This window comes from Acomys minous, assembly GCF_964271855.1.
Source record: "Acomys minous genome assembly, chromosome: 5".
Lineage (NCBI taxonomy): Eukaryota > Metazoa > Chordata > Mammalia > Rodentia > Muridae > Acomys > Acomys minous.
In genome coordinates, this window is record NC_140494.1 from 130026292 (window position 1) to 130044905 (window position 18614).

Below are 18614 nucleotides of genomic sequence, written 5' to 3' on the forward strand. Positions count from 1 at the left end.
TTACATAAATGTCAGAAGACATGGAGCTGTGGTAGGCATGTGTTTGTTTAACTCTGCTCTTTATTCATATATATATATATATATATATATATATATATATATATATATATATTACCCGTCATGTGAAATGTGGTATTTATACACGATGTGCACAAAGTGTCTGTGCACGGTTTGTAGAAGGGCTCTTACCGTGAGCTCTTGCTTCACTGCCTACCTAGAGAGGAGGCAGAGCCCCGCTGGCCCCTGGGGCACTGTGGTGTCCTTCCTCCTTCCTGGAGTGACTGTGACAGCTTCCGGCTTTTGCTTGGAGTTTGCCTATGCTCTTGACAGTGTGGTGGTTTGGATAAGGATGGCCCCCATAGACTCATATTTGAAAGCTTAGGGAGTGGCATTGGTAGGTGTGGCATTTGTGGGTGTGGCATCCGCAGGTGTGGCACTCTTGTAGTTTATGTGGCCTTTTTGGAGAAAGTGTGTCACTGTGGGTAGGCGTTAAGGTGTCAAGTGTGCAAGCCAGGCCCAGTCTCTTTCTCTTCCTATGGAGGTGTTGAACTCTCAGCTATCTCTTCACCATCATGTCTGGCTGTTCAGTTAGGATGGCTTCATCTGGGTACCGAACTGTTTGCTGCTCCCTTCCCCTCCCTGCCCTATTCCCTGTAGTTTTATAGGATTTTCAAAGGGAAACAAAAGTAAATCATTAAGGTAAAGTTGGTGGCCGTGCGTTGTGGTGCACACTTGTAATCCCAGCACTTGGGAGGCAGAGACTACACAGAGAGACCCTGTCTCGGAAAAACCAAAACCAATCCCCACCCCCACCAAAAAAGATAAAGTCGATGAGTCACAGGCAGGCATTTCTTTGTTTTTCTCTTTTGTTTGTTTGTTTGTTTTTTGTTTATTTGACTTTTTGAGACAAGGTTACTCTGTTGCCCTGGCTGTCTGGGCTTGCTTTGTAGATCAGGCTGGTCTTGAACTCCCGGAGATCTACCTGTCTCTGCCTCTCAAGTGCTGGGATTAAAGGTGTGGGCCAAGACGCCCAGACTGGTTTGTTGTTTTGTTGTTGTTTCCCCCTTGAGCTGTAGTGGAGAGCAGGGACCTGTGAGCTGTGTGGAGCTGAGCCTCGGTGCGTCCCAGGCTCCCTGCCTAACATGCAGAACCTCAGTGCATTCCAGGCTCCCTGCCTAACATGCAGAATCCCGGTGCATCCTGGGCTCACTGCCTAATGTGCAGAACCTCGGTGCATCCCAAGCTCCCTGCCTAACGCACAGAACCTCGGTGTGTCCCAGGCTTCCTGCCTAACAATGTACAGGACCTTGGTACGTCCTGGGCTCCCTGCCTAACATACAGAACCTCGGTGCGTTTCAGGCTCCCTGCCTAACATACAGAACCTCGGTGCATCCTAGGCTCCCTGCTTAACGTACAGAACCTCGGTGAGTCCCAGGCTCCCTGTCTTGTACAGAACATACTTCTCTTCTCTGGATTATTTTAGACACTAACTCAACCAATAAGCACACCTAGCACCCACTTCCACTATGTGCTTTGTGATAGAATGTGCTGCTCTAAGACACAGTTTACGAGTACACAACTTGAGGTGTGACATCAGGCACACTCTGCTGTGGCTACTGGGCCAAATGGTCATAGCTTGAAAATTCATCTCCCAAGTTTTGGAGCCAGGGAGCCTCTTCTCCATGCTCTGATGGCTGCACAGTTGTATGCTCTCGAGTGGTGGAGAGCTGAGAATCCGGGTCTCTTTATGCCTTTGTAGGGCACTACCTCTACCTAGGAGAGCTGAGTTCTCATGACTAAGTGCTTTCCAAATATCATAGCAAAAAAAAGACAATGCAGGTTAGGTTTGGTTGGTTTGTTGAAAAGGGTACTGAGACCAATTAACTTTCTTTTTTTCTTTCTTTCTTTCTTTCTTTTTTTGGTTTTGGTTTTGGTTTTTCCGAAACAAGGTCTCTTTGTGTGGCCTTGGCTGTCCTGGACTTATCTTGTAGACCAGGCTGGCCTTGAACTCACAGAGATCTACCTGCCTCTGCCTCTCTGAGTTCTGGGATCACAGGTGTGCACCACCACGCGCTGCTCAGAATAGATTTTATTAGGGTAAAGAGTCTCGTGTCCATGGAGCCCATGACCAGGCCCTGAGGGAGGAATATTTGGCGCGATTGATGGTACATCATACCAGAGGCAGCAGGATGGTACCTTGAGCAGGGGCTTGGGGGTACTCTAGGCATTATGAGAAAGAGCCTCAGGGAAGATAGCCTAAAGTAAAAGAGATGGGTACCAGATCCCTTTTATTTCAAATTGTAAATATATATTTATTTTTAATTTATGTGTATATATGTCTGCATCTGTGTATGTGGCAGAGGTGAGTGAGAACCTTTGTTTACAAGTCCCTGCTACAGAGGGGGGGGGGGAGACAGACAGAGAGACAGAGACAGAGAGACAGAGACAGAGAGGTAACCGAGGATCTGTCCCTGAGCACAGAGCTCCGTCCCCACCACCACATTACTGCCTGAAGTTTTAACATATGAGCTCCGGGGACGCAGACTTTCAGTCCACGGGAGACTCTTTGAGGCAGTTCAAGTTGTTCATTCACTTTCTCTGTATCACTGAAAGAAGCGAATTGCGTTTATTAGTTAGTTATTTAAAAATTAAAATACTCGCTGTCCGGCTTTCACTGTTGTTGCTAGTAGGGTAACAGAATTCTTCTGTTTGGCTCAGTGAGACAGATGTGATGATGTGACTCTTTTCTGTGATTTGTACTTTTTTGAAGAGAGCTGCACTGTCTTGGCAAATTCATGGCTACACGTAAGTAGTAGGGGTTAATTAGGATTTTGTTTTATCGAATGTCTATAATGTACTAAAGAAGTTTTTTTTCCCTTCATGGTTCAAAAATTGGCCAGAAAAAAAAATAGCAAGAAAATATGGTGAAATTGACTTAACTGTAAACGACATTGTCAATTACAATAACAAGTCTGAAATGGCTCTTACATTTGAACTTATTTGCATAGATTAACATCTAATCAGAGATAGAATTGGGAAATTTTTATTGTACTAATACTTGGAGATGTATCACCTAGTGTTTAAGCTCAGTTTTAAGACAGTTTTTTTTACATTTGGTGTTGTGTGTGCACACACATGTGTGTGTATGTGTCCAAGCACATGAGGTCAGAGGACAACTTGTTAAGAGTCGGTTCCTTTTTTCTACTGTGTGGGTCCCAGGGACAGAAGAGGTGGAAACAGCTTTCTTTACCTGCTGAGCCATCTCACGCAATAGAGTTTGACAGCTTAATTTATAAAGCAAAACACACTCTCCTTTACATATAATCTTTATTTAAATTTATGCTTGGTTCTTTGTGTAATTTTGGCTTCCAAATAAGGCAACCATTACAGATAAAGAAATAGGTTTATTTGGTTTTTTGCATGGGCCTCTTTGACTCATTTGTTCTTCCGCCTCTGTCTTTGAGAGTTCACTTCACATTTCACAAAGACTTTCTCCTGGGTCGGGTGAAGCAGTAGATCATCCGCGTTTTCAGGGCAATATGTCATTCTGAATAGAAACAAACAAGCGAGCACCATGTGTTGATGGGGCTTATTCAAGTGTTTTATCTTTTATCAAATACTAGTCCAGTTGTGCAATGCATATGAAATGAATTTTTTTACGTTGGATTCTTAAGTTTGAATATATTTTTATAACTTCACAGAAAAACGAAGCTCAAGTCAGTGAAAGCAGCAGAGGGCTGCACCGAGCCCCTGGCTCCCCCTGTTGTTACGTTGCCTCTACTCCAGGACAGACATCCAGGGCCCCTCAACTTCCTGCCAGGATCAGTTCCTAGGGTTCAGCCTTGCTAATTCAGCACTGCAGCCCCGCCCTGCTACCTACTGAGCTGGCACTGACCCCTTAGGGTGCTTCTTTAGGAAACCAAGCGTCTGATTGCTTTGATCATTATTTTGGCCTGAGTGCTGTTTTATGCTAACTCCAAATCGATCTAATCTTATCTATCTATCCATCCATCCATCCATCCATCCATCCACTTATCTATCTATCTAATCTATTGTTACAGAAACTCCCAGTTTTTTAAATTTTTTTTTTTTGTACCTAAAGTAGAACCTTTACTCAATCAGTCAAGACTTTTTAAGTTAAGAAAATGGTGTAATTTAAGATTTTTTTCCTAGACCAGGATATCATACAGCTCAGGCTGCCCGCACACCTACTATGTGCCAAGGATGACCATGAACTGCTGATTCTCCTGTGGCCTCCTCCTAATTCCTGGGATCACAGGCATGGCCGTCATGCCAGTTTTCCTTTGTGATGAGGATCGAACTTAGTGCTTCATGCACGCAAGGCAAGCACTTTGCCCACTGAGCTACATCCCCAGTCCCACTTGGTTTGGTTTGTTTGTTTTTGTTGTTTGTGAGAATGCCATCTCTCTATAGTTCTACCAACCAACTCTACTTACTCGTATTTTCCTGTTCTTTCTCTTCGCCTCACTACAAACCTCGCTGTGTTGGTTGGGTTGTTACTTGACACAAGGGCACCACTCCCTTGGGATAGAAGCACTTTTGGGCAGCTGACTGGGTGGCACAGGGAGCAGGGTGAGCAAGCCACGGGGAGGAAGCCAGTAAGCGGCACTCCGTTGTGGCTTCCGCCTCAGTTCCTGTCTCCGGGTTTCTGCCTTGAGTTCCTGCCCTGACTTCCCTAAGTGATGGACTGTCTGTTACCTGGAAGTGTAAGATGCAACACACCCTGTCCTCCACCGGAAGTTTCTGGTTATGGTCTTTGTCACAGTAGTAGAGCCCTAACTGAGACCCCTTCCTCTGCAGGCACAGGGTGAGGAGCCACTTAACCTTTTTTCTTCTATCCCTTACATTTAGTGGAGTGGTTGAGAGTGTAGGGTTCTTGTGTTTGTATCTTAACTCTAGACTTTGGTTTGCCAAAGGTAGTAAACATTGGTCCCATGAGACAGGCTGTATGGTCTCTACTTGTTACTACAGACCCCAGTCTTTAAATGGTAGAGTTATTTATTATCTGAGGCTATAGGTGGTGACCTATGACGTAGGACTGACCAACACAGATTTCTGAGTGCCTCTGTCAGCCATGATGTTTAGCTCACTGCCTGTCTCCCGGTAATGCCTATGGTCCCCTCAAAGCCTGCTGCAGGCCAGTCCAGGTACCTATGACCTGAGCCCCCTGTCTGTAGTTGTCCTGGACTAGGGAACTCTGGGATCGTGGTATTCAAAGTCCACAGACCGTGGCAGTAGCACCTGGGATGCTGTTATAAGTGAGGACTCTGACGTCCCACCCAGGCCTGCTGAGGCAGGACTTGCCTTGTGACAAATCTGTAGGTTCATTAAAGTTGGAGAAACCTTTGGGTGGAGCATGCCGTTAGCAAAATTAGTTTATCTTGCTTTCCTAATGATGATGTCCTAGAGTTTATGCTGAAAGCCACAAGCTCAGAAGTTTGGTGGTACCCCCCCTCCCCCCAGTGACCCCCTCCCCCTGGTGCCCCCTCCCTCTGGTGCCCCCTCCCCCTGGTGTCCCCCTCCCTCTGGTGCCCCTCCCCCTGGTGCTCCCCCCTGTTCCCCCCCTCCCCCCCCCCCCCCCGCCCCGGTGGCATGTGGTACTGTGTAGACATATAGGGGTATTTACAACCTAGAAAACTGTAGAGACTGTAGCTCCTGGTTCCTATCCTCTTTTTGTTCCTTCATGTGTGTGCGGTTTGTTCATGTGTGCGCACATGTGGAGGTCAGAGCATAACCTCGGGCGTTGTTCTTCAGGCTTCGTCTACCTTGTTTTCTTCAGGAAGACTCTCTCATTGGTCTTGAACTTAGCCAAGTAGGCCAGGCTGAGTGGGTCCGTGTGCTTGTAAGACAAGCACTCAGTTGACAAGTTATCTAGAAAGCTCCCACCACCCTTTTAAGCATGGGCATCCTACTACTCAGAGGAAGGAGCTGATGGAACCATATGTTAATACCCAGCATTGCAATTCTGCTAAATTGGGTTAGAAAAAGAAGTCAGATTAATGGAGCCAAAACTAGTAGAGGAAAGCACCACTTAAAATAGCATACCAACAAGGAAGGGACAACTATTCTGGCCCAAGCAAGGCAGATCCAGGCTTTAGACACTCACTAGCTATGGAGCTCCTGTGAGCCCCAGGCTCCTGATTCACACATCCGGGCTACGCGTCAGGTCATGTGAGCATAACATAACGATCACTCTGTCCCATGCTCTCTGTAGTTTAGGAGCTCACCAAGCCTTTTCTTTTTTCTCTTTCCTTCTTCATTATGAGGTGTGCATCTGTGTGGACAGCAGCGAGGTGTTTTATGCCACCTTGCAGAGGGCAAGGCACACAGACTGCCACAGTGAACCTCTTTGAGCAGTTGTCTCTAGCTAAGAGAATGTGGAGAGCGGCAGTGCTCAGAAGGGCTGTGGATCTAAAGGGCCCTCAAAGCCGCCGCCTTACAAAAATAGCTAAGGGTGTGAGGAGGAGAAGCAGTTTGATTTCCTCAGAGTGATCATGTGGAGGTCATTTGACAGCTGCAGAAGATCCTTTCAGCAACTGCCACCATCTTGCATTCTGGGGGGAGATAAAAATCTCAGAGTGCAGTTGCATAAGTGACTGAGGCATAAGTCTGCCATGGGCCGGCTCCAGGCAGTGAAAACTGAGGCTGAGGGAGGCATGGGGTCCAGAGGCGTGCAGCCTACTGTTTGCCATCTCTGCTAAGCCAAAAAAAGAGCTGGCCTTCCCATAAGGATGAGGAAGACAAGAGATGAATTTCTTGAATGCAGAGCTAGGAAAGAGCCTTTAGACGCACAGGAGTTTCCTTCCATAGAGAATACAATGTTATAGGAAACCGTGGTTGCCATGGCAAAGTGTGTTAAGCATCCCTCTGCTCTAAGTCTGTAAGCACCAGTGGACTGTATTTCCTTTTCTTCTTTTCCTACACCTGTCCCAACTCTTTCCTGTCCCTGGGAACTTTGAGGCCAGGAGAGATGACACAAAATGTGTCATTTCTTAGGGGGTCACATTGTTCTTATCATGTTTCATCTCAGGGTTCTCCTAGGTCTCTTCTAAAACACTGGGTCAGAAACTCTGCGTATGAATCCAAGAGCCCTGCATATTTAATGAGTTTCCAGTGATTCTTTGGCACCTAAGACAGAGGGGGAAAGGAGGGAGGGAGGGAGGGAGAGAGAGAGGGAGGGAGGAAGGGAGGGAGAGAGAGACACACACAATATGACAGAGACAGAGAAACAATGAAACAGAGATAGAAATAGAAAAAGAGAAGCAGACACACACAGATAGAGAGGCTGGGAGACACAGAGTGGCAGAGACAAAGAGAAAAGGAGAAACAGAGAGAAACAGATAAATACACACAGAGAAGAAGACAGAGAGAGAGAGAGAGAAGCAGAGAGAGGGGAAAGAGATTTTGGGGGTTGCAGTCTCTCAGGCCTTCCTCTGGCTCAACAAAGCAGAATGTATAGCTCTTAACGGTCGTTCCCCCAGTGTCCTGTCTGCACCCTGGGCTTTGTGAAACCTCAGGCTCCAGAGGAAGTAGCTGGTGACAGCCATGGGTGGGAAGAAGCTGGCCACACTATCAGAAGACCTTAGTGTCCATCCTGTCTTCTACCTTGGGCCAGGTGAACCAGGGAGGGCCCCGTGTCTTCCCTGTGCCCCATCACTAGAGCACCATGGTACCCACTTTCTTGACTGGGGGGGGAGGCTGAGTTGGGAAGCCACTTGGAACCTGTAGGCACAGAGTGAGGAGATGTTACTGTCACCTTTGCTGCGTCTCTCCAGCCTTGACCCAGATGGTCTTCAGAACGAGGCCTGCGTGGTGAGGTTCCGTGCCCCATGACATGATGGTCTGGACTGTGTTCCACACGTTGGCCCACACCGCACTGTTTTCCCACTTGAACTTGATCACTACCAACTCGCCAATGTCCTTGTCCAGCGTGATAAGGAAGGAATAGGTTTTATTGCTGGTAATTCCTTCACCCCTTGAAAATACAAAGGAGGCCAGTTAGCTGAGTTGAGCACCCAAGTGACACTGAAGCACACTCAGGACACCTAAGTGACTTTGAAGTATTTTTGTTGCATTTCCAAAATTAAATTCAATAGACAATATTGGCAATAGGTGTGACAGGATTGAAAAGGGCTTCCCCAATAATAAAATCAGGAAGCTGTACTACTTTCTGCATTATCACATCCAAAAGGCGCTGAGATATTTTGCTGTCACGAATAGAGTTAACACCTTCTAACTTGGTGAGGTTTGGGCGATGGGTCTGGACAGTCTCTGTAGCTTATTCACACAGACACGCCACACCACACTTTTTTCCCCCTCAGGAAAACCAGCTCTGTGCCCTTACTATGATCCAGAACAATCTCTGGGGAGAAGTTATTGACAATACAGCAGTAATACTACGTGTAAGTAAGGCAAACTGGATGGGGTATTCCCTGGTACAGCTCATCTGAGATGCTTCTGCCAAGTGCGGTAAAGAGGCGTGGGTATCTACGAGTGCCCACCCTAAGGGTAAGTTCGGCAGCCCCCACTCCAACCCCCAGCAGAGCACTTGGAGGGTAAGAATCAAGCTGGGAGCAATCTTTAGGAAGCCAAGAGCTGTCCCTGAAAGGAAGGCTCACCCATCACTTCCTGAGCGAGGCTGCGGGGGAGGGCTGAGATGCCAGAAAACATTGTGGTCTTTCTCTGACTGGGAAAGCTAGGGAGTCTCTGAGTGAGGCACTGTGGGGCTGCTGGTGTGTGTGGGGGTGTCATGGGGGCAGGGGTAGGATTGGGAAGGCACTCCTGGCTGACTGAGCTTGCACACCTGGGTCAGAGGGGAATCGTTTCAATTTTGTTCCTGGGCGTGTGTTCCTGAACTCAGTGGAAGGGTATTCAGGAGCCTCTGTGAGCATACTCTTCCCCACCCTCACACCTCCTCTTCACCCAGGTCTTGTCTGCATTGCACACCTGAGTGGAGCCAGGTCTGGCTTTTCTCTGCTCACAGAGCAATAGCCCCGTTCACAAACGGTGTTCGCGGTTCCCTCCCTGAGCTGGGTAAGCCTGAGATGCGATGTGAAAGGCAGGATTGTGTTAAGTGTCCCATTGACTGGCGTGTTTGGGGCAACCACAGTGGGAAGTGCCCTTTCAAAATTGGAGTTGGGGGCTGGAGAGATGGCTCAGCAGTTAAGAGTACCGACTGTTCTTCCAAAGGACCAGGGTTCAATTCCCAGCACCCACATGGCAGCTCACAACTGTCTGTAACTCCAAGATCTGAAACCATCACACAGACGTACATGCAGGCAAAACACCAATGCACATATAAATAAATAAATAAATAAATAAATAAATAAACAAATAAATAAAGAAAAAAGAAAAAAGAAAAAAGAAAAGTGGAGTCTGCCGGGAGCCTGTGAGAGGAGCAACCGTGCCCTAGGGCTGCACTGGTACGTACACTGTGATGGGAATCCTCTTCATTTCTCCTTTTGTTCCCAGCAGAGACATGGTAAACGTGGGCTCCACCGGCTTCTCGATTTGATTGATGAGCTGGATCTTGAACTGGTAATGATAAACTAGCAGTGGAGGAGGGAAGCCGGGGGCAGAGATGCGGAGGAGAAAAAAATTGAATTAGGACTTTTTTTGGCTGTGTAGCTGAGGATGACCTTGAACCTGTGACCCTTCTGCTTTGCCTCCCAGAGTGCTAGGATCACAGGCGCGTTCCATCACACCTGCCTTATTTGGTGCTGGGGATCAAAGCCAGGGCTTTCGGCTTCCCTGGCCAGCTCTCCACCAACTGCGCGCAAGTTTTAAATAAAGCAGGATCTTGTTCTGTAACCGAGGCTGGACCAGACTCACGATCTTCCTGCCTTACTCTCCATAGTACACTTCCTTGCCCAACTATTTATATAGGAATTACAAATTTAAACTCTTATCCTTTTTTTTTTTTTTTAATTTAAAAGCGCAGAGGAAAAAGTTTAGTTGGTTAGGTGACAGAATGTTAATTTTTTTCTTGCTCTGAGCAGTAGGACTGTGGATGCTATTAGTTTTCTTCCTTCTCCTCTATATACCCTGAATGTGACACAGGACACATACTGTATTTATAATAGTAATGATGACGGCTGGGGATATATCTCTGTGAGAGGCCTAACACGTGGGAGGGCTTGGGTTTTATCCATAGCACCACAAAACCAAAAGAAATATGTGTTGTCTGTCAAAGCTAGTGGGCAATGGCTCAGTCAGTATAGCTCTTGCCTCACAGGTGTTAGTACCTGAGTTCAATCTCCTCAGGAGAAGCCAGGGGTGGGAACTGCTTATATTCCCAGCTGCTGTGAGAGTGGAGGCAGATACACAAGGATCCGAGGAGCTCACTAGCCAGCCGGTCAAGGACAATGACGGACCTTGTCCCAAAAAGGTGGAAGGCTCCCTGAGGGCCAACATCCTAGTCCTCTGATCTCACAGCATGTATACACACACACACACACACACACACACACACACACACACACACGTGTGCGCACACACACATACACACACATACACACACACACATACACACATGGTCCTCTGACCTTGCAGCACACACACACATGTACACACGCGCGTGCACGCACACACACACACACGTGCACACACACAGACAGTGGTACATTGGGGTACAGAACTCGGCTGTCATTCTGACTGGCTTCTAGGTTGTGCATCTGTTGGAATCTTCCATACCCTGGACCATGGTCCCCTTTAGCAAATCAAAGGAGATGAACTTTTTAGGGACAGGACAAACTCTAGAAAGGGCTCGTGGTCTCCACATGCCCATCCTCTAGCATCTGCAGGTCTCATGAGCCCACTTTCCCATGGGAATAGGGAGACTCTGGCTCCAGATCTCTGACGCCTCTGGCTGTTTGTCTTCCCAGCCATCTGGTGTGCTCGTCTGCAGGGTTCTGGAAGGAAGCCTTTTCTCTTGTCTACCTCAACACAGTCAGACCCTGTACCTACCAGTGCTCAGATCCTTGGGCTGATGTCCTGACAGCATCACAAAAGGCTGCCAGTGAAAAATAAGACAAGGGCTACTGGCCCAAGACGGAGTCCTAACTGCCTGGGTGCCAGCCATGGGAGGAAGGACCCTGGCTTCTCATCCCAGAAGCTTCTGGGGAGGTCTTACACTATTTTGTGGTTGCCACGGAAACCCTGTAATAAGTGGGCGGTGCTATAAATTGAACCGAGGCAGAATGGAAAGATCTACCTAGGACACAGGCTGCAGGCACTGGGGTAGGAGCGGGGGTGGCGTGGGGTGGGGGCAGGGGCAGGCCCCTGTGCTGCTCCATAGCAGAAGGTGGGTGCACTCCTAATTGCTCACGGAATTCTCTAGAACGATGGGTTTTCAATTCAGCCCTCGGTTATAGGGGGTGCTTGGTATTGGCTGCAAGCTCAGCCCCATGGCGTTGGCGATGAGCGAATAGAACCGTGGATGTTTCCCCAGGGGCCGAGCGGATGTCGGCTCATTTAGTCCTCAGTTTCATTTTACAGAGAAATGTGTGCTGCACAGGTTCGTTCGGCGACTTTCTGAGTATCACACAGCGAGGGGCCAGCAGCATTACAGAGATGTAAGCCCAGCTAGCCTAGCTGCAGCAACTGAACTTTTAAATGTTTAGACCCCAGGACCAACAGCCCCGTATCAATAGCTCCCCATCAATAGCTCCCGTATCAATAGCTCCCCATCAATAGCTCCCGTATATGCCAAGGGGGAAAATAAAGATGAAGTGTAAAAAGAGATTTACAATTTTAAAAAGTTAAAATAATTATTTAACTAATAATAAGCCAGGGTTGGGTGTAGTGGTGTATTCCTTTAATTCCAGCACTACGGAGGCAGAGGCAGGAGGATCTCTATGAACGTGAGGCTGGCCTGGTCTACATAGCAAGCTCCAGGACAGCCAAGACCACATGGAGGGACCTTTTCTCAAAAATCCAGTACATAAATAAATTAATTAAATAAAATAAAAAGAACCCAGGAACACTGTAAGCAGTCAATCCTGGTAAAATGGTGACATGTTTCTGAGATGCGACTTTGTTATATCAGTTGCTGTGCCCTTAACTACAGTCTTGGTAACTGCCGTGCCATGCTTTGCTGAGTCACAGAGGCCGAGCTGCTCATGCAGTGGCCTTAATTTCCTTCACATGGTTTCTACAGAGCTGGCTTTACCTTCCTTGCGGTGTTATCTTCTGAGGAAAGAGACAGGCGTAAGTGCATTGCTCACCTTCTAGTGACCAATGACCGATATTGCACACTCGGCCCTGAGACCATGAGCCCAACCATGTAATTCACTCTGAGAAGCCATTAAAAGTCACTTTTCCCCCAGAGCCAGAGAAATGGCTGGAGAGATGGCTCAGTAGTTAAGAGCATGTGCTGCTCTTGTGGGGGTGGGGGGAGGGTGGGGGATGAGGGGGATGGGGGTGGGAGGGGGGTAGGACATAGAGGCCCAAATTTGATTCTTAGCACTGGCAACTGCCTGTAACTGCAGGAATCCTGCACCCTCTTCTGACCTCCATGGGTACCTGAGCTCACATGTGCGTACGCACACACACATACGCCTAAAAATAAAATAAATGTTTTTAAAGTTATTTTCCCAAACAATTTCATCTGATGGAAGAAACGAAAAGAAAGAAAGGCAGAAGTTAGAACCACAATGCATGATCGTCTATGGTGTATAAGAGCAGACGCTAATCGGCAGAGTACAGGGAGTCCACATATTCCCAGAAGTCACAGGAGTCAGGACGTCGCCCAAACTTGTCCCCACGGGAGAGAGCAGAGAGGCAGAGTTGATGCTTTGCTCTAAGATTCACACCTCCTACAGTAGTGCTTTAATTATGCTCTTAGTGGGAAAGGGAGCTTTACAAAATGTTTCAAAAGCGAACAAGAGAGCAAGAAGCTACAGAGCCCTGGCCTGGGGGGAGCTGGCACTGAAACCGGCCACCCTCTGCCATGTGTGGTGGGCTTCAGTGTGCTCAGCCTTAGGGGAGGGAATCTTGTCAGTGTGGACTCATGACAGGAGGTCAGAGCTCTTTGTTAAAGAGCCATAGAGAGGCACACAGCACCGCAAAGGGGAGAACAATCAAGCTACACCCTGATGTACTTAGGGGTTCAGCCACCTACCCCCTTGTGTTTCGGTTCTCTTTCAATTTTGGTTTTCTGAGGTCTCTTGGAGCCCAGGCTGGCTTGAACCTGCTTTGTATCAGAGGCTGGCCTTGAACTGCTGATCTGTTTGCCTCTGCCTCCCACATGCCGCGGTTACAGGTGTGTACCAATGCCTCAAGTTTATGCAGCATAGGGGGATTGAACCCGGGGTTCCGTGCATGCCAGGCAAGCTCCCTACCCACTGGGCCACATCCTCAAGCCTCGGTTTTGGTTCTCTTAGTGAGATTAAATAACGGCAACGTGCTGGCTCTCTTTCGCTGTGGGTACCCCTAGGGTCCTTCGCACCCTCTGCCCTTCTCTGCTTCGCTCTGGACCTGGAATGTGACGCCTGTGGTATCTGCATGTTTTTTGCCAGCTGGCTTCTGGGTGGTTTTGGGTGCTGAGGTGGTGCTGAGGGGAGGAGCCACAGACCTTCCTCTGCCCCTGCCCAGACTCCAACAGCTGCACCCCTACGATGATGATCATCGCAATCAGCCCCTCCTCCCATTTCTTTGGGGGTTCCCCCCAGGCTTATTCTTTCCTCTGCCTCCCGTGACCCCATGTCATGTTTGGGAGCTGACACTGTCCTTGCTGACTTCCTCTCCACTGCCCACCTCTGTGGGGCGTTCCCCTTGTGTTCTTCCGCAGAGCCACGCCAGACAGTGGGGTCCTGCTTCTCAGGGGAGCCCTACGCCGGTGGATTCTGATGATGGTGATGAATTTCAGACATGGGCACCGGACAGTGGAACATGGGACAGACCTCCAAGCCAGGAGTTCCAGTTGCCCCTTCTCCAGTCTCCCAGTATTTAGTGTTCTGCAAGCTGTGTGTGCCCTTGGAAGTCAAAGTCAAACGCTTGATCGCAAGTAGCCCAAGGTAAAGTACTTGTCCCACCTCGTGACATCCGTCCTGGGCTGACTCTTCAGCAGAGGCCCCCTTCCTGTATCCTGAAGGTCCAGCCCTGACCTGGGGTTAGAGTTTCTTTCTTTCATTTTTGAGACGGAGGTTTCTCTGTGTTAACAGCCCTGGCTGTCCTAGACTTACTTTGTAGCCCAGGCTGGCCTCGAACTCAGAGATCCACCTCCCGAGTGCTAGGATTAATGACGTGTACCACCATGCCCAGCTGGGTGAGAATTTCTTGTCCCTAAGTTGGATATGTGCCTTTGTCTCTCTTTTTCCTAAGTGCACAGTGGGAGGACATGGAACTCCATGTCGAGGAGGCTGCAGTGTTGGCATCTGGGATGAGCATCAAGGCCCCTTAAGCTCACACAACCTATCGGGGGGTGGGGGGGGGGGAGCTGCGAGGCTGTCAAGAGTGGGCCTGCTCAGGAGGCAAGTATGCCATGGTGGGACGTCAGGTGTGGTGGCGTACAGCTGCAATCCGAGGACTTGGAAGGCTGAGGCAGACGCGCCACCACAAGTTTGAGGCTAGCTTGGGCTATACAGTCAAGTCCTGTCTTAAAAATCCAAAACAGTTAAATTAAAATAATACAACAAAATGAGAACAAATGAACCACTCCCTGGGGGGAGCTTAGAGCAGATCTGACTGAGGGGAGTGGGGGGCACCATCTCCTCCATGACAATGGGGCCACAGTGTTCAGAGAACATTCCTGCAGACCCCATCTCTGCACTGGGACTCTGCACGCAGAATGCAGCCACTCATTTGGAGAAATCTCGAGGTAAAATGATTTCAACATGAAAACCCCCTTTAGGTGGGAATATGGCTCAGCAGGGAGAGGGCCCATCTCACGTGCACAGGACTTTGGGCTCAGCCCCTAGCCAAGAACTAATTATTGGCTCTTATTTGAACATGTGTGTAAACATTTTTTCTTAGATGTTGATAGAATTACAAAGGTTAAGGGCAAAGCATTACTGCTTTGCTTGCTTACTGTATGTGTTTAATTGGGTTCCTAAAAAGATGATTTGGCAAAAAAAAAAAAAAAAAAAAAATTACCCCGTGACTTCAAAGAGTCCAGATAAGCCCGTGTTCTGACAGGAGAAATGATTTCACGTCTCATAGATAAAAGGCCCTGAAGGAATCTGCTGACCGGAATGTGGTGAGGTGACTCCCTCCCAGAGCAGAGACCTGAAGTGAGTCGGTGCCATGAAAAAGCCTGGGTTCTCATTCCTACGGAATTGACCAGTCCCATTTGTTAAAACAAACAAAAACCAAAATTTTTCTCCTCATGGCGACCATTATGAACACAAGGTATAGAACCCGTGAAAAGAAAGTGTTTTGTTTCCTGCCCCCTTTTTTCCCTGTGAACTGTTACTGTCTCCAGAGGTCTCTTAAAACCTCTCTGCAAACATCACAAATGGCTTTTGCTCCCCTGGGTGTGGGTTTTGCCTCACTGAGCTGTAGGAATGAACTCTCCTGTGCTTTTCTGATGTGCCAAGGACTTGATCCTATACTTCAGGGAAGCTGACAGTCACAGGATGAAGGATGGTGTGGTCCTGATGCTGAGGCAGGGCACAGCCCAGAGGTGTGGGAAGGGAAGGAAGGAGGGGCAAGGAGCTTTGTAAGCATGTGTCCTGGGGTATGTGTTTATTCTAGCAGCCATGTCATGTAAGGAGCCTGGACACCCGCCTCTTCTGTGGGTAGCTTGTTAGTGTGCTGTTGGCTGCCTAAGAAAGGAGAAAGGGAAATATGTAGGAGTGCATGTATGTCTGTGTATGTGTACGCATTTATGCATTTGTGTGTGGTGCATCTGAATACATGTGTATATGTGTTCATGTCTCTGTGTGTCTGCATGTATGTATTCACATGCATGTATATACTCTAAATGCATGTAAGTAAATGTATGTATGCATGTACTTATATATATATGTATATGGTATATTTGTGCATGTGCTTGCATATGCATGTGTATGAATCTCTCTCTGCATCTGTGTGCATGTATGTATTTGTGTGTGTGCATATTTGTGCATTGCATACATGTGTCTTTATGTGTGTATTTAAATGTAATCATGGTTATATTAATGTGTTTCTGTATACAGATGCATGTTTATTCATATATACATGTGTGTTTGTAAATGTGTGTATGTATAGAGGTTTGTGCATGTATATTGTCTATATATACATAAATGTATATGTGTGGGGTAGGTATGTATAAGCATATATGTATGTTTATGTGTGTATGCTTGTGAATGAGTATGTATATGCATGTATGTGTGTGCATGTATGTGTTTGCATGTGTGTGTGCATGTGTGTGTGTGTGTGCACATGTGTGCATGTGGGATATTGTGTTGGTGACCCCCTCTTTTCAACTCCTTGTGCTGTGGGTCTTCACTGTATGGTGGTAACGATAGCTCTCCTCTGGGAGGCAGAGCCCAGAGTTTGGTTCTCCTTGCTACCAACACCCTGTGCCTTCTTTGGAACTCGTCCTTTGAGATGGAACACTCCTCACAGCACCTCAAAGCGACAGGCGCCTCTGCCTTCTATGGATGTGACTCCGTGTTGCCTTCTCCAGCTCCCTCTCTGCTGGGCTGGCCAGGTGCAACCCAACAAAAAGACCCATCGCCGGCCGGTGGCTCATACCCGCACTTGCAGACACACGCCTTGCTTTGTGGCTAAAAATTGACATTCCTTATGCTGATCTCAAGTTTCTCCCTGATTCTTCTGGAACTCTCCCCTCTGGAATATAGTGGAAACTTCCAAAGAATTAGCTGAGAAAAGCCAAAGACAGATGGATCTCTCAAGTGGCAGTTTGTCTGGTCACCTCCTAGAGGAGGTCTGGGAAGACTGGAGAGTCAGGGAGGAGGCCATGGCTGGAGTGAGTCAGGAGGGCGAGGTCACTCTGGGGCTGCGTCAGGCCGGCTGCAGCTGGATACAGCACTCGCCACTCACAAATGGGGCACGGGCACCCTCTCTCATCTCCAAGTGTTCATAGGAAATCTCAACGAAACACATCTCATACAGTGCAGCATTTTCTGTCTCTGTCTCCTCTGCTCCCCCACCCCACCCCCACCCCGCTTTTTTTTTTGTCACTGTGATATTAGGCCCAGTACGATGCCAAGCAGAGTGCCCACAGCTTCATAAAGTGTCACTCTCCCTCCACCCAGGTACTTCCTCCGACTGCGAGTGGGTGACACTAATGCGGCACTAGCTAAGCAGGGCTTACTACAGATGCCTCCCTGTCCTTTAAGAACAGCCTCCCAACTGCAAACGCTTCCTCCTGAGAGACTGAGGGCGGAAGAAACTGATAATTTGCCTGGATCCGCCGGGTGGCCACTCCCCACGTCTCTTCTGCCAAAGCCGCATTTAGCGGTGTTTACCGGAGTTCTGGCATCCAGGGTTGCAGAGAAATAGAATCTTTTGATGCTTTTGTCAAATATCTCGGGAGCCAGGGGATGTGGGCCAAGCTAGGGACACTACAATCATGAGGTGACATTTATCTTGCCACACCAGGCCCTGACCAAAAATGTACAGCACTGCGATTACATGTCCTAGACAAATATGGATTGTGGCTTCTCTGCACACCAAGGTTCGCCAAATGTGTCCTTTTTAAGGTTCTACATGTAGTTTTCAAAATGCTGGTGGTGGCCAGGAGCCCACATCAGAGATGGCCGCGGCCGTTGGCTAAGGGGCAGTTGCGTGGCCTGCACTGACGGCCTTGTACCAGCACATCCATGGGTTGTTTCTTCACTTCTGCGCTGTCTGATTTAGCAGCCACGTATGTAGCTGAGCCCTTGAGCTGGGGCTGGCATGAGGAGAAGTATCCTGTTGGATTCTGGGTTTTTGTTTGTTTGTTTGTTTGTTTTTTCTGAAGTACTTAAATCAAGGTTCAGAATGTGGCAGTGGAAGTAACGGTGCTTGCCAACAAGCCCCATAACCTAGGTTCAATCCCTGAAACCACATGGTGGACAGAGAGAACTGACCTCTGCAAATTGTTCTCTGATGTCCATATGTGCACTGTGGCACATCCCCCCTCCTTCCTCATATGTTATTTAATAAATAAAAGTAGTAAAAAATGTAAAAAGTGTTTAACTATCTACCTAGGCTTAGTGGATGGATACCTTTCCTGGACCATGATAGTATTGTGGACCAGGTCAGTCTCACAAGGTGCTGTCTCCAGCTTCCCCAGGGCAACCTGATGCGGCCACAGACACTGATCCCCATCGGGAGAGACCTCAGTTTGCACCCCTGAGTACCTTGCCTGGTGGCTGGAGTGAAGAGGAACTGGGAGGTTGGAGATGCAGGCCCCAGCTTTACCCCTGACTGGTTTCCGGAAGCCCTCCACATCAGTGACAATGTGGTACTGTTCTCATTTGGATGCCTCTGGAGCAAGATAATTTGTTGAAATAAAGAGAAGTAACTGTTTCTACCTGTTGGATTTCACCGAGCCTGAGGTGGTCTCTGTCAATGGGTCACTGGTGAGTGGGATGATGCCGAAAGCCCGCTTGTGAACTCTCAGAGCAGCGAGCAGCGATTGGCCCGTGCAACTTTGCACGTGC

At 48.2% G+C, this 18614-nt stretch overlaps 1 protein-coding gene across 1 annotated transcript in view; it reads right to left on the reverse strand.

The window, feature by feature from the left end:
* Positions 1-3384: 3384 nt before the first annotated feature.
* Positions 3385-18614, reverse strand: part of LIPC (lipase C, hepatic type) — a 150151-nt gene continuing 134921 nt past the window's right edge. Inside the window, exons 8-10 of the mRNA XM_084782740.1 lie at positions 9452-9569; positions 7778-7996; positions 3385-3547 (exon numbers count right to left, since the gene is read on the reverse strand). Of these exons, the coding sequence (XP_084638866.1) occupies positions 3436-3547; positions 7778-7996; positions 9452-9569 (449 nt within the window). The 3' untranslated portion in view covers positions 3385-3435. The remainder of the gene's footprint in view (positions 3548-7777; positions 7997-9451; positions 9570-18614) is intronic.